At 43.7% G+C, this 12590-nt stretch overlaps 2 protein-coding genes across 3 annotated transcripts in view; both read left to right on the top strand.

Annotated features, from left to right (window-relative positions):
- evlb (Enah/Vasp-like b) overlaps window positions 1-6085 on the top strand; it is a 56294-nt gene extending 50209 nt beyond the window's left edge. Inside the window, 10 exon segments of the mRNA XM_048250951.1 lie at window positions 846-922; window positions 1182-1218; window positions 1220-1412; window positions 1742-1839; window positions 2176-2224; window positions 2658-2706; window positions 3229-3289; window positions 3650-3710; window positions 3875-3932; window positions 5024-6085. Coding sequence (XP_048106908.1) covers window positions 846-922; window positions 1182-1218; window positions 1220-1412; window positions 1742-1839; window positions 2176-2224; window positions 2658-2706; window positions 3229-3289; window positions 3650-3710; window positions 3875-3932; window positions 5024-5061 — 721 coding nt within the window. The 3' untranslated portion in view covers window positions 5062-6085.
- Window positions 6086-6579: 494 nt separating this feature from the next.
- The window catches only part of LOC125299893 (transcriptional repressor protein YY1-like), an 8079-nt gene continuing 2068 nt past the window's right edge, over window positions 6580-12590 (top strand). The window contains exons 1-3 of one of the 2 annotated variants that reach the window (XM_048251392.1): window positions 6580-7205; window positions 10364-10526; window positions 12055-12078. In XM_048251392.1, the coding sequence (XP_048107349.1) occupies window positions 6686-7205; window positions 10364-10526; window positions 12055-12078 (707 nt within the window). In that variant the 5' untranslated portion in view covers window positions 6580-6685. The remainder of the gene's footprint in view (window positions 7206-10363; window positions 10527-12054; window positions 12079-12590) is intronic. The other variant, XM_048251393.1, reaches the window with a different exon arrangement.

Genomic DNA, 12590 nt, shown 5'->3' with positions numbered 1-12590 from the left:
TCTAGACTGAGGAGATTGGGACATGGCACCGCATGTGTGTGGTGGGATCAAATGTTATGTGGTTAGTGTTAGATAGGGAACAGTGACCTGGACACCCTGTGGAGGACATGCCCAAAGCGCATGGGGGAAATATGCCTAAAAGGTAGGTGGATGATGATGTCTATGGGTCTGTCTTTTCACTTACGGGTTTCTATGTGCATCTATGGGGTTGGGAATATCAACTTGCGGCTCTTTTAGACAGAGATCCCACAGTAATCACATTATCCATCCTTATGCAATCTTTACTTATTAACTCTGAACCAGAGTTGTCACACCGCCACCCCACTGTCTTCTTTCACACAGCTGTTTACCTTTGCAGAACCAGAGGCGTGCTGTTTAAATAGGCTGACTACTCGTTTTCCTTCTACAGGTTTAATTAGGCTGGCTACCTGTTTTCGCTCTAGAGGTTTAATTAGGCTGGCTACTTGTTTTCCTTCTACAGGTTTAATTAGGCAGGCTACCCGTTTTCCTTCTACAGGTTTAATTAAGCAGGCTACCCATTTTCCTTCTACAGGTTTAATTAAGCAGGCTACCCGTTTTCGCTCTAAAGGTTTAATTAGGATGGCTACCCGCTTTCCTTCTAGAGGTTTAATTAGGCTGGTTACCCGTTTTCCTTCTAGAGGTTGTTTGAGGTTATGTCAATGTTGACTGTATGCTCCTCTCGTCTTTGCATATTACATGTAAGTTGTTGGAATGTTATCTCAAGGTTATGTAGGGGTTGACTGTACGTTCCTCCAGTGTTTGGATATGGTCTGAAGGTTATATTTAGGTTGTTGACTGTGTCTTTCTGTTGGTTGTGCCCGCAGGCAGATGGAGATGCAGCAGCAGCAGCAGCAGCAGATGCAGGCGCACATGGAGAGGGAGCGACGAGCATCCAACTCAGGTAGCAGCTCCAGCCGTCTCCAGCACAGACTAGGTCCCAGTTAGCGTGGCCTTACCTCAGCTGGGTAGCACTATACACCACCACTGACAATCTGTCATCCTGTCTGTGTCTGTTAGCGTGGCCTTACCACATCTGTGTAGCACTAATACACCACCACTGACACATTTTCACACTCTCTCTCCTCCCTCTCTCCTCTTCTTTTTTTCTCTTTCTCCATCATTCTCTCTCCATCCCCCTCTCTCCTCCTCCTCCGCTGCAGGTTCCCCATTTTCAGGACACCCCGCTGTGCTCTCGGTGGCCCCCTACTGTCATGCCTCCGCCCATGCAGCCGTTGTCTCTGGGAGGGCCCTGTCCGCCGCCTCCACCCCCTCCAGGGCCCCCGCCCCCATCGGCCGGGGCGCCCCGCCCCCCACTCCCCATGGGTGACGCGTCCGCACCCACCGGCCTGGCGGCCATGATCGCCGGAGCCAAGCTGCGCCGCGTCCAGAGGGTGAGTCAGCGCGCATCGCAGCCAGCCGAGCCGACACTGAGCCAGATCTGGGCTGCATTAGGGCCGCATCTGTTTCAGGCTTCATGTCCTCATCTCTGAAAGACTCTGTAGTGAAATGCCTAAAGATTAGTCATTAGATAACATACAATGCCGGTAGTAAAAGATAGGGTTGTGATCTGTAGAGAGAAACACTCTTACCCAGGATTTGTAGTAAATGCATGCAGAAACTTATAGGTGCCATACAGAATTCTAATGGATCTTTCTGATCAGTAGTGAGGAGATTGGTACATAGTTTTCTCCCTGATTCAGCTGTCGTTCTGTGCCCACAGCCGCCCGAGGAGAATACTGCTGCCAAAAACGATGCCAACCGAACGAGTGGCGGTAGCGGAGGTCTGATGGAAGAAATGAACGCCCTGTTGGCGCGAAGGTGAGAACTCTCCTCAGTCCTCTGAAATGACCAGAGAGAACCCTGCAAGTGACTCTGATCTAGAATTTATTATTGGATCTTCGAATGCCAAAGAGTTCCTCCCACCAACAACAAAGGTGAGGTGCTCTGAGGACAGGTAGATAACCTTGGACCTGGTCTGTCAGACCTCAGAGACATGATTGTTCTGTAATTCTATCCCATAATTGTCACTACTATGGGAACGGAAACACTGCTCGTCATGGCGCAAATTGATATGTGGGCGCCTTGGCTACTGTAGAATGATCCTTTTCAATAATAGATCCATAAAACCCAGAACTTGTGATTCTCTTCCTCCAGACGGAAAGCGTGTGAAACACCGGAGAAGAAAGACGAGGACAGCCAAAATGTGAGTGAACGCTGGAGACACATGAGACAGTGAAAAGAGTCATTTTATTCTCCCTACACCTCCCTCTCTCTCCCTCCCTCTCTCTCCCTTCCTTTTTCTCTCTCCCTCTCTCTCCCTCTCCCTTCCTTCTCTCTTTCTTCCTTTCTCTATCTCCCTCTTTCTCTCCCCTTCCTTTCTCTATCTCCCTCTTTCTCTCTCCCTTCCTTTCTCTATCTCCCTCTCTTTCTCTCTCCCTCTCTTTCTCTCTCAATCCTTTCTTTCCCTCCCTCTCTTTCTCTCCCTTCCTTTCTCTATCTCCCTCTTTCTCTCTTCCTTCCTTTCTCTATCTCCCTCTCTTTCTGTGACTCCCCTCTTCTATACAGCACTCCACAGTGTACTGCACACAGCTCCACATTTGTGTCTGATGTCTATCTGTTGTTCCTTGTTCATGCAGGACGACCCCAACTCCCCCTCTCCCATGTCCAGGGGCCAGAATGCCACAGGTATAGTCCACAATGCCTTTCGTCCAGTCCAGCCTTTACATGTTATAGTTACTTAGTAAATCTACTGTGCGTCTTCATCCAAAGTGCCTCACACATAACGCTACAGACTAAATCAGTAGAGATAAACATTAAGTGGTGCTAAGTACAAGAGAATCCATATTTTGACAGGTTCAAGCACAAGAACCAGTAATGAGAGGCATGATTATGTGTGCGTACATCAAGGCCATAATTAAGAATAGTCAGAATAGTAATTTGCAACAGAATACCTGCCTATTTAGAATTATCACCACACAACAGTCTCACACAATCAGCATTAATGCTACAGTAATCAGCTTTTACAGGCATCGGTGTGTGTTGGTGTGTGTGTATGTGATTTAAGAGAACATGCTCTCTAGTCATCTATTTTTCAGCAGGTTAAGTCCTCTCCTCTCTCTCACTCTCTCCTATGTGCATGTACTGTATGTGTATGTGTGCATCTGTGTGTGTGTGTGTGTGTCTCCCCTCTCTCTCTCCAATGTGCAGATGGCGTGAAGAAGCCGTGGGACCGGGCCAACTCTGCTGAGCGCTCGTCGCTAGTATCAAAGTAAGCAGCCCTGGCTAGACCAGATCAGAACCAGATCTGGGCCACAGCCAGTCCAGAATCAGCTTCTGTGCTCTGGAAGGAATTCGGTCTGGTTTGGTTTAGTTTGGTGAAGTTTGGGTCACCCCAAAAATGAGAGATTTATTCCATTCTCTTCTATAATGGTAGATATGACTAATTGTGTCATTTATGTAATGATATTAAGCATGCTGTACAAGATAGACATGATTCGGTCACCTTCTCTGAAGTGCAGTAACCACCCTTGACCAGAAGGGGGTGCTGTAATGTTATGTGATGTCTGTGATCGCCCGTGATCCCGGCACATGTATAACTGGATGTTAATGGTCCTGGTCATGTCAACAGGGTTCGGCCTGTGGGGAGCACCAGTGACACAGACGCCTTAGACTTGGACAGAATGAAACAGGTAAGGCCCAGAAACAGCAGCACTGGATGAAATGGGCGCACAGCGTAAGGCGACAGTGCTGCAGAGATGGCCCACCATGTGTGTGTGAAAACCATGCTAGCATGTGACCAGGGCAACACTGCAGTGCTAAGCATACCTCTGTGCCTTTCCATTCTCTTCAACAGGAGATATTGGAGGAAGTTGTCCGTGAGTTGCACAAGGTGAAGGACGAGATCATCGATGGTAGGTTTCACCACTGCATGTACATATTCGGTCAGAAATAGTGCTTGATAAACACATGCCATCCAAATCCGTTGGCCAGAATTAGTGAACTAAGAGATGAGGTGGCATGTCAGAGGGAGGGAAGCTGGAAGCACCTCAGTTTCCCTCAATACTGACTAAAGAACTGCCTTGAGCTTCAGACAGGGCCAGTCTTTATTGTTGTAATATTGTATTATAAATGTAAATGTAAAACGCATTAATGTACATTATTCCCCTTTAGTGAGTACAGTGGTGTGATCCATTTATAAGTGCTGTGGCTATGACTACAGACTAAAGTCTGCATGTAATACATGTTTTTCCCATTATTTAGCTAACGTTCTTAGAGAGAATTACAGTGAGTTTACTACAGGGAGGGACAGTCCTCCTCAGGCAGCACTGGGTGAAGTGCCCACATGGCACTCATGGCCACAATGGTGGCACCTCCTGGGATGGACGTTGTGAGTTGTGAGTCCCAGGAGGTACCACTTAGAACTTACCACTACACTCTTAAAACGAATATGTTGAAAACAACACAACATCTGTGTCCAGATGGAGACAACACAGTTTTTTTATTTGTTACACAATATGTGTTTAAAATAACACATACACAACAACTTGTGTTGTTTTTTTTTTTAACACAACCCTGTGTTAGATAGGGACAACACATTTGTTTTAAGAGTGTAGACTACCACCACCCCCATGCTTAACATGAGCTGTATGTCACCATAAGGATGTCAGTGATGCCTCAGGCTATACATATTCGATATGCTTTATTGGCATGATCATTTAAAAAGAGGCAAGGCATGGTAAGTTTGTTTATAGAGCACATGTCATACAGTAGAGTAATGGAATGTGATATGTTAAGAGCTAGTAAACATCAATTTATATTTCTTACTGACCTTTCTGTTTATATTCCTTATATGTTACAGTAAGTGAGTGCTGTAGTCTGAGAACAAAGATTAACCGGAGTCAAATTCCTTGTTTGGCAAACCTGGCCAATAAAGCTGATTCTGATCAAAACGTTAAAAAGAGGAAATCAAATCTGAATCCTATTCTTTTTTTCTCACCTGCAGCCATTAGACACGAATTGAGTCGAATCAGCACGACATAATCCTCTGGACCCAGGTGACCCACCTGAGACCCACTCCATCCCACCCCACCCTCCACCCCCACACCAGGACCTGCTGTAGCCCTGAAGAGGAAGGGATCGTCGCCGTGGCAACTGCCCGGCAGGCTGTCTGTAAATCACGGCGGCTGTTCTGTGAAAGAATCATGGTGCCATTCCTTCCTCCGATACGACAGAAACATTCTTTTGGTAGCCCCCAGTTTGGAACAGTGTAGAAGGATACAGGACACTTGCACTGGTTTCTGTTTTTGGCTCGTAGTTTTATTTGTTTTCATTTTTCAAACAAATTGAACCTCAAAGACCGTCTTTTCAACACGTCTTAAGGAAATTTAAGTAAATCTGAACATCTTGCTTTTATTATTTTGTTGTATTTTTGTTTTATTATTATTATTATTATTATTATTATTATTATTATTATTAGTTTATGTAGTGGTGTATATGTATGTAGTGGTAGATTTAGTGCTGACAAAAATAATATAATTCTATTAATAATATTACTGCTAATAATAATAATAATGATGATGATAATAATAATAATGTTGTTGCACATCATTTAATGTTAGCCTTTTATATTTTATATTTGGTCTCATTTTCCTCTGGTTGTGTTTCCAAGTACAATTATAAGCACATTCTGATTTCGTTCTCATCACCTTGGACCGTGAGATTTGTAAAAGAGTTTTTTATCCTTTTGCCAACACAGATGTGTGTGGAAATCACTGGTGGAGAATTTTTAAAAACAAGTTTGAACCCGATATTAAACTATGGGAAATGACGTGTTTCTTTCTGAATATTGCAAATCTTATGGATGAAAAAAAAAAGACAAAAAATCAGTACCCCAGAGTATTTGTGATCATGTTGTTAATAAAAAAAAAAATGTTTATTGGCTGCAAGGATATGTATTGTTCGTTTATTTCCCCTTTTTGACCAAGTGCTTCCTGGTTTTAAAAACAAAAATCGTTACACAAAATGAATTCAAATAAAGCTGTGAACAATGTCTTGGACATCTGAAGTGGTCTGTGCTCCCTGAGAGTCGTGTCATTTCAGGGTTTGTCGTTGTCATTTGCACCCTACTTGGGATACACATACTGATACAGGACTATGTCTGTTCAATCCTTCAGATGTTTGAAGATTAATGTAAATTAACTGAGTCATGTATGACAGACAGGCAAACAGACAGACAGACAGACAGACAGACAGATAGATAGATAGATAGCAATGGGGATGAACACAAGTAAAAATGTATGACAAAAAGAAATGGGAAAATTTAAGCCGTGTGTGTAGAGCTTTATTTACTGCAAATTTTATCAAACAAATTTTTGAAATTGCACAATTATTTTGATAAGTATTTATATTTATAATGATGTTTAAAATGATAGGAATTAATACAAATGTGTTGTTATTCTCTCATCTGTGAATTATGTGTTCACATGATTGTTGAAGTCTCGCGAGACTGGAAATTGGAGCGTAGTGCAGCGTGGTTTGCCGAGTGTGAACCGAGTGAAGTTATTTGTATTATCGAGGAGGGAGGACGGTTAACAGTGCAAGGGGGTGTGTATATCTGGGGCAGTGCGCTCAGTGTGTCTGATCCAGCAAGCTGGCGGAATTCAATATGGCATCCGGCGAAACGCTGTATATAGAAACGGATGGCTCGGAGATGCCGGCGGAGATAGTGGAACTTCACGAAATAGAAGTAGAAACGATTCCCGTGGAGACTATTGAGACTACAGTGGTCGGGGGAGACGATGATGACGAACACCAGCCTATGATCGCCCTGCAACCGCTTGATTCAGACGACCATCACCACCAAGAAGTGATCCTAGTCCAGACCCGAGAGGAGGTTGTCGGCGGGGACGACTCAGACCTCCGTGCAGACGATGGATTTGAGGATCAAATCCTTATTCCCGTCCCCACTTCTGGGGCCGAGGAGGAATATATCGGTCAGACTCTGGTTACTGTTGCAGGGAAAAGCTCCATAGGGCGGATGAAGAAGGGGGGAGGCAGTAGTGGCAAGAGAGCGGGCAAAAAAAGCTATCTAAGCGCCGCAGAAGCCACCGGAAGAAAATGGGAGCAAAAGCAAGTCCAAATAAAGACACTGGAAGGAGAATTTTCTGTTACGATGTGGGCATCAGGTCAGTTTGCTCCATATTGTTGATAGTGTTTCCATGGGTTGACTGTCTCTGTTTGTGGTGTTCTTAGCCTACAAAGCAAGGCCTTGCAGGGCGTTGTCCTTCCGCGCCAGAGCTGTTCCAAAAGTAGTCCGCGTGAGAAGCGTCTGGAGTGATTTTCAAAGTGTTTAGGAACGAAAGAGCTCGCTGTAAGAATGATTTGTTTTTGTTTTGACGGGAGGCCATGTTTTTAGGTGTTGATGGGCGCCGCCATATTCCCCGAGTCAAGTATGGCGGCCCGAAAAAATGGCGATGGTTCGGCCGGGCGAAGATGGCGGCGGGTGGGAGTGCAAGAACGCTGCTGGTGCAGATTGTTGCAGGCCTCAACTGCGTAGTCGAGTAGTTAGCTAGCTTGCTAACCGTTAGCTGACCATGGACCCTCAGCATGCCCGATAGCAGTATGCCAAAGCAACTGTAGTGTACTAGCTAATAATGTATATGTTAACGTTACACTCAAAATGCGTATGTCAGGACCTGGTACTTATCAATTAAATGCATTGTATTGCACGAACAGTTATGGTAAGCTATGTTGCCTGTGGTATAGAATTCTGAATTGGGTAACTTGGTGCATAAAAAAATTGCATCGGTAAAAAAATACTGTACTTATGTTTAGCAAAATTATGTTACATTTGGCTATTTCACATCAACCTAGTCATCATGCTAGTTAGGAAACTCTCATATCATTGATAGCCATTTATTGAAATTAGCCGTTTTTATCCAGCCGTAAAACAGTGAAACAGTTACCTATGCATTATTGCAGTAGAACGTTGCAATTAAGTTTTCAGTTCATCCCAAGTAGATGGATCGGTTAGCTAAAGCGAAGCGTGCAGTACTCTCAGAAAACTCCGAATATTAGCGGTTTGCTGCGACCGCACGCAATGTAGCTAGGAATTGCTTACTTTGCGTGACTTCAAGGCGACATAATCTCTTCACCCTGTATACCTGCCCACGTAGTTATTGTAAGCGCTAGGGAAGTTTTGACGAGGGTTTACATAGTAAGGATTACAGCAGTTAGTAGGGAGCCTAACTATTTTTTCACAAGGCGGCGTCTTGCGCACTATCAGCTAGAAGAGTTTCCAACGTGACTTGAAACCCACAGCTCTCTAAGCATAAACAACAACAAATAAACAGATTTATCTCCATCCATATCTGACTGACAGTGTATAAACTAGTTGACTGTTGAGGAAACGTCATGTGGTGCGACGTTTTTGTTAGAATATTGTTTAGTCCCAGTTCAAAGTCTGTGTGTTCGGGGTTCTCAGCACGAGGGACTGGCGACCTCCAGTGATGTGTCAAGGCACTGCAGAAGGGCACTAACTAAACCGGGATTTTTATCGGATTGTTTAGGTTCCTTTGTCCATTATGCATACATTCCAAAACATAACAAAACAACAGGCATGCTTTAACTGTATCATTACTCTACCAGTTACTTTTCAGTTTAAACTCTCATCTTTTGGTGATGATATGAAGTTAAAGGAATGACTCCTACCTAACATTTTATACCTCTCACACTCAACAGTTAATAAACCTGTGAAACTGTTACCTGTCCACAATTGCATTAGACAGCCGCAATTAAGTTTAATTTAAATGTCAATTGCAAAATGGAAGATCTTTGTGCAATAAGGAGGAGGGCCCGTGTTGTGGTTGTACTGTGGCGCGTTTTCCAAAACCATAGTTGGTAACTAAGTTTGCAACTATGTTGGTTGCAGTGCAATTTCCCATTGCCAACCAACTAAGTTGCTAACAGGTTAGCAACTATATTTTGGTAAACGCACCCCAGGTCAGTAAACAAAACCAGTTTGTTCATTAGTCCCTTCCCATTCTGCTTCTTAGAGGTGCACAGTCCTGCTGCAGAAGGAAGTCACTACTGCAGTGTTTCCCAGGGAATTGAATTCCATTTGTTGTGGTTGGTTTGCAGAATTAACTTGAATGCAACAGTTTTTAACAAATTAGCACATCGTGGTTATGATGCTAACCAGATTTAAGCACAATTTAGTACAACCTGGAAAATCAGTGTGTGCTGGTCAGTGTTGGTATTGTGGTGGGCCGCCACAAATAAGTCAATGTATGGGAAACACTGTACTGTGTAGAGTATCTGAATCATTAAATGCAGTATGCCAGGTGCAGCCCCTCGGAGGATTTTTAGATGAGGACTAGATGCTCTCCACACACTGGCGTCAACATGAGTGCAGTGCACTCAGCCAGACACGTTCAATCAGTTTCCAGTGTTGCACATCAGCACCAAACTTTTTTGCCACTGCCATGGCAGTTACGGTTTAGGTCATTTTTGCATCGACAGCAGTGGAAAGCACAGGACCGTAGAGAGGCAGTGAGTGGTGCGTGCTACACTCATGTTGGTGCTGGTGTGCAGCCAGCTGGCTTTAGAGTTGGGATAGTTTAGAGTGCTGTGATAAAAACATTCAACCAAGTTCAGCGTTAGCTTTTGTGGAAGCAACATGCTGTTTTTTGTCTTGGTCACCGCGTTCTGTAAATGAGGTGTCGACCCTAAAAGCAGCAAGACGAAGTGGGTTTCTTTTTGTTTAAAAACAGCCGATAAAAATACTTGAGATTTGTTTTATATGTTTTATAATTAAATATAACATAATATTACTATCTAAGGGCTCTGAATGGCTGATAACAATAGTGATAAATGGCAGATGTTAATGTATTTAGCCGTTTGGTTATTTGACTGGTAATTAACAAACTTGTTTGCAAATACCTTCCATGTGAAAAGCAACAGGCAACATATAATAGCACCAGTGACCATGTGACAAATTTCAGATTGCAGTTGTAACAAGCTGATGTGTGGCAGTGTAAGTCAGCCTATAACAATAACGACATATGATGATCTATTTTAGTTTAAGTAACATAAAACTGCCATATGTTGGACTAAATGCAAAATGCATTTAAACAAATCTTGGCAAAAACAATGTACAAGTATGTAGACACTGATACCAATATGGACCAATAAGTTTCCAAATGGGTCAAGACTAACCGCCAGTCTTAGCATAGGTCCCAGGTTAAGTGCTGTTCTTCTGATGTTATTTTAGAAGCATATTATTACCCTGTGGATGTTACATGTTTTGACGTTTGTCTCCCACTGTTATTGTTGTTGCTGCTAGATGACAAAAAAGACATAGACCATGAGACGGTGGTGGAGGAACAGATCGTGGGGGAGAATTCCCCTCCTGACTACTCGGAGTACATGACCGGGAAGAAGCTGCCCCCGGGCGGTATTCCCGGGATCGACCTCTCGGACCCCAAGCAGCTGGCAGAGTTTGCAAGGTAGGTTCCGTCAGCAGTGTACACACACACACACACACACACACACACTCACACACACACACTCTTCAGTCACACAAATACCCATGATGGACACTAATAGACAACTGAACCACACACACATGCACACACGCGCATACACACACACAAACACACAAACACTTGCAGATGCAGATGTTCATAGTCACACTAATAGATATATCTCTTTATAACACACACATACCCACGTATATGGAGATAAGTCAAATACACAGTTGTTTCTACTCTTCTCTCCAAAGACTCTGTATAGGCCCGGTCACTCTGGGGTGAGGAGTGGTAACAGGATATAACTAGCTCACTGCAAAATTCAAACTGATGATACAATTCTTTTTGAGCAATATTGTTTTGCAGTCTCATGACCAGGTCCAAGCGTTCTGATTGGGTGGTCGCAACAACTTGTCTACTAGTTCCGTAATTCTGAGTTTTTGTAATAAGATCCTTTTGTCCAGTATCAATGGGACAAGTGTCTGAATAACATTCTGTCTCCCTGGCAACATTGCTCAAGAAGCCCTACGTATCTTCACAGATCTTGTAGACTGTACCGAAGAGGAGTGTTTGTAGCCTTCTGGTCATAGGGGTCAGTAGCACTCAAGTGGTCAAATAAAATGGAAAGGAAACAGATAGTCTTTAAATTCTCTTCACAGGTACCTGTGCATGTTCTACTCATCAGAAGCTAAAATAACATTAAAGCGATAGTTCGGAGTAATTTCACCCTAGGGTCCTTTGCACCATGACCCCGAGCCAAATACCCTCCCAGAACCTGTTTTCCGAACCTGCAGGAAGCAATCAACGTTTTTTGGTATATCCAGTTTTTAATATATTTTTTTCCGAAGTGTTTACAACTTAGTGTTAACTAATAATTGTTGCAAACTGGTACTACGAACAAAATATTAGTGCATTCCTGGATCTACATCCTTATGCATGCTTCCTGCCAGGACTTTTATGGGCTTTTCCCAAATCACGGAAGTAACGTCGACGCAGCGGTTTAGTAGCAGATAGTAGAATCCATCAGGCAAGTGTTATTTAAATAAACTCCTGGTGTACTTACAAACTTTTCAATACCTCGTTTTATGAGTAAAGAACATACTGTAGAAGTTTGGTACCATTCAGGGCATTATTAGTGGGGTAATTTACGAGATACTAAGTTGGTTCCATTACGACTGCAGAAACTCATTAGTTTCTGACAGCACTACTCGACCAGGGTTGGACCAAGGGAAAACAGGTTCTGGGAGGGTGTTTGGCTCAGGGTCATTGTGCAAAGGACCCTAGGATGAAATTACTCCGACCCATCGCTTTAAAGAGGCTCTCTTACTGGATGGGTGAAATCTAACAATGCAAAATTGACATCAGACAATGCTCAGTAATATCCATTCAGTTCATATGGTTTGACAGTTGCTGTAGTTGATCATTTAAACTAAAGGTTACTTTAGTGACCTTACATTATTAGCTGAGTGTTTTTTTGTGTGTGTGTGTGTGTGTGTGTGTGTGTCAGCCCCCACAGGTCAGACCCACGCTGGTAAGTGTGTGTGTGTGTCTCGCTGTGGAGGATCGCTCACTTTGCAAGGCTCACACATGGGACTAAGAGGGAAATCAAGGCTCACAAAAAGGGTGTTGGATCACAAACTGTCCTTCCAAATGTCACAAGCTTTATGTGGAGAGTGTTGGACACATTGGTGGATCACTTGTATTAGGAGTGTGGTATAGGAGTAGGAGTGTGGTATGTGAGTATAGGGAGTGTGGTATGTGAGTATAGGGAGTGTGGTATAGGAGTATAGGGAGTGTGGTATAGGAGTATAGGGAGTGTGGTATAGGGAGTGTGGTATGTGAGTATAGGGAGTGTGGTATAGGGAGTGTGGTATAGGAGTATAGGGTGTGTGGTATAGGAGTATAGGGAGTGTGGTATAGGAGGCGTAGTAGTTCTGGTGGTGATTGAAGTGTAGCCCCTGCAGAATAGTCCATTGTTGCATCACTTGTTCATGCGGGTGAGAAACCGTTGCTGTGGTCTGGACTGGGCAGCACTTGAGTGCC

The sequence above is a fragment of the Alosa alosa genome, chromosome 8, assembly GCF_017589495.1.
Source record: "Alosa alosa isolate M-15738 ecotype Scorff River chromosome 8, AALO_Geno_1.1, whole genome shotgun sequence".
Classification (NCBI taxonomy): domain Eukaryota; kingdom Metazoa; phylum Chordata; class Actinopteri; order Clupeiformes; family Clupeidae; genus Alosa; species Alosa alosa.
This window is presented reverse-complemented; position numbering and strand designations above follow the sequence as displayed.